Raw genomic sequence first — 2,808 nt, 5'->3', positions numbered from 1 at the left:
TACGTGGGTTCTCCATCATAGATATTCTTTTGTATATAGCATTCCAATTGAACCCAGCCTCTAATCATAGGCAACCGTTCCATATACTGGATTTTTATGAGCTTTAGTAGTGAAAACAACAGCTTGTTTAAGAGGAAAAGTTGAATTCTGAAGAAACCCAGATGGAAATGAGTTTGAATGGCCATGATTTTGGTGGCTGTGAAGGTGAAGAAGGGTTTTGAGGTTGTGCGTTGGAGTAACATTGTTGGGGGATTGTACTGTAGGGTTCTGGATGAGCGAGTGTAAGTGAAATTTTCGCTTTGTGGAAATTGAAATTGCCCGGACGTTGTTGAAATTTTCACTCGGCGCAATCGAAATCACTGCCGGTGAAGATGCAGATGGAAATTTTGGGGCAAAATCTATGGGTTCGCCTTAGGGTTTGTGGCTCCATTTTGGGGGGATTTCATTTAACTGCACAGAATCGAAGTTTCTATCAATTGTGAGGAAGAAGGTGCATTTTAATTTCTTATTTATGGGAAAGACGTGTTTGGTAATTGCTGACTTGACTGTGAGTTGGCACTTCACTTAACATTTTGATCGATTTAACTGGCGACGCCATTTTTACTTCATCCACGTAGGTGGATCTACTAACTGATTCCATCCGGTGAGTGATGGAATGGGACCAAGCAAAGTTCAGTGGCTAATGGTATGGTTGATGAATTTCGGCGATTAAGCTATGATATGGTGCAAAAGTTTAGTGGCTATTGAAACATTTAACTCACTTTCTTAGCCTGAATATGGAGAGACAAGCAAGTGAAGATATACCAATAGGCAAAGACCTTGTGCCACCTCTTCTGCCCCTAGCGGCCGCCCTCCACAATTCAACCCTCCCCACCCACTGCGCCGCCTGTTTCTCCCCTCTGCCACCCCAACCATTTGAACTTTTTACCCCACCGGTCTCCCAAATTTCCCACCATGTCCCGGATGGCACTCCCACTCTTCTCTACTGTTCGCCACAATGCTCTTCCCTTGATTCTTCGCTCCACTTCTCCTCCGCAGAAGGGCAGCTGCTTTCCCATCTCCACGAAAAGCCTTCCTCTGAGTTGCCAGAATCCTCTGATCTCCGCCTCTCCCTTCGCCTTCTTTACAAATTTGAACAAGAGAAGGATTTGCGAACATTGTCAGGCTTAGAGAACAATGATAACCATTGCCTGTTTCAAGAAACTGATAATAAAGAAGGTCCAGATGAGTATCTTGAGATAAAAGAACAGCCTAACGTGGATATGGAAAATTGGAATCAAGATAATGGAGTTTGGGAGAGAATTGCCGGTCTGATGACCAACCGTGAAAGGTTGATATTTCAAGAAGATAAGAATGACCATTTACAAGAAACTGGAAATAGGGAGGACCTAGATGAAAACGTGAAGAATTCCAGTGAGAAGGACCCCTTTTTGAAGTGGATAAGGAATGGAGCAAAGCTGATGGCAATGGCTAGGAGGATGCAAGGCGGTGACATTAATGTAAATGTAGTGGCACCAGAGGAGTATGTGGTGGAGGAGATGGTTTTGTGTTTGGTGTTAACAAACGCTGTGGAGGTGCTAGACAAGAGTGGGTGCAATGTAGGAGTTGCTGTTTATGGAACCGTGTTTTCTTGGTTTAATCATAGTTGTTCTCCCAATGCTTGGTACCGGTTTTTGACGGGGTCAGAGCATACAGATGACTTGGAGTCAAGGATTTCTCTGTCTACGATGGAAAATGGAAATGAGATATTAATAGAAGGTAATTTTGATTATATTGAAAGTCAACTATGATTTCATAATCATTGCTCATAGTTCTGCAGATCAATAATTATATGTGAATACTATTTTGTGGGTAATGTAGGAAAAAAGGCATATGGCCCAAGAATAATAGTTAGGAGTATTAAAGCTATTAAAGAAGGAGAGGGCGTGACAATTGCATACACGGATGTGTTTCAGCCTAAGGTTGGATACATATTTAAGTATATCATTTAACAAGCTACTTGTTTTTTGTATTTTTAATTTGTTTTTTTTCCCAAATCTATCACCCTACCACCACCACCCACCCCAACCTCCAAAAGTCCATTTTCTATTATACAGTGGAGCATCCAAAGTTTTGTGTGTGGAGATTGCCATGTTTGTTCATCAATAGTAGTGCAGATTTTAAAAACCAAAAACATGATGTGAATTAATTTCACAATCATACAGGTATCTAAGAAATCATTGAAGTTAAATTACTAACATATGTTCACATTAATTGAATTTTGGGTTATGAAGATTCTGAATCCTCTTATCATTTCTCAGCTTTCTTAAACATAGAGTGATATGACTTATGAGCGACTCAAGGATGAACATCCTAACTGTCCATATTTTGGTATCATAGTTAAACACCTCTTCAATAGCCCATATGGAGATAATGAAAATTTTCTTGTTGAGGACAGTGTTCTTTTGTCTTTTCAAGAAGAATTAATTTGTGTATTTGTTGTACTTAGAGGATATTTTTTAGGATGTGAATTTCATGTCAGAGGTGTTGCTCTAGAGATTTTACTAGCCACTAGAGATAATAGTCCCATAGGGAGATAGGTTTCATTACCATGCCTTGAAAAGGGATGTTGCTTGTATTGTTTCCCAAAATATAATATTTGTCAATTAGGTAAGGCTAAGAAACATTATATTGGTTTATATGCTCCTCTTCTTAGTCCACATACCCCTTGGCTTGATTCAGGGTGCTTAAATTGTTGTCATGATCTTGTTTTGGTTGTTGTCTATTGATTTTCTCAGAAATGACTTATGTGTTCATTGTTTGAATGGC

The 2,808-nt window shown here is 39.7% G+C and overlaps 1 protein-coding gene across 1 annotated transcript; it reads left to right on the top strand.

The window, feature by feature from the left end:
* The first annotated feature begins 6 nt into the window (after nucleotides 1-6).
* Nucleotides 7-2,802, top strand: LOC111382945 (protein SET DOMAIN GROUP 41-like). Its single transcript, XM_023006989.1, has 2 exons — nucleotides 7-1,758; nucleotides 1,861-2,802. The coding sequence occupies exons 1-2, from the start codon at nucleotides 777-779 to the stop codon at nucleotides 1,989-1,991; spliced, it is 1,113 nt and encodes a 370-aa protein (XP_022862757.1). The 5' UTR covers nucleotides 7-776; the 3' UTR covers nucleotides 1,992-2,802.
* The last annotated feature ends 6 nt before the right edge of the window (nucleotides 2,803-2,808 follow it).

The sequence above is a fragment of the Olea europaea genome, unplaced genomic scaffold (genome assembly GCF_002742605.1).
Source record: "Olea europaea var. sylvestris unplaced genomic scaffold, O_europaea_v1 scaffold2588, whole genome shotgun sequence".
NCBI lineage: Eukaryota > Viridiplantae > Streptophyta > Magnoliopsida > Lamiales > Oleaceae > Olea > Olea europaea.
The sequence above is the reverse complement of the archived record's forward strand: the minus strand, read 5'-3'. Positions and strand labels throughout refer to the sequence as shown.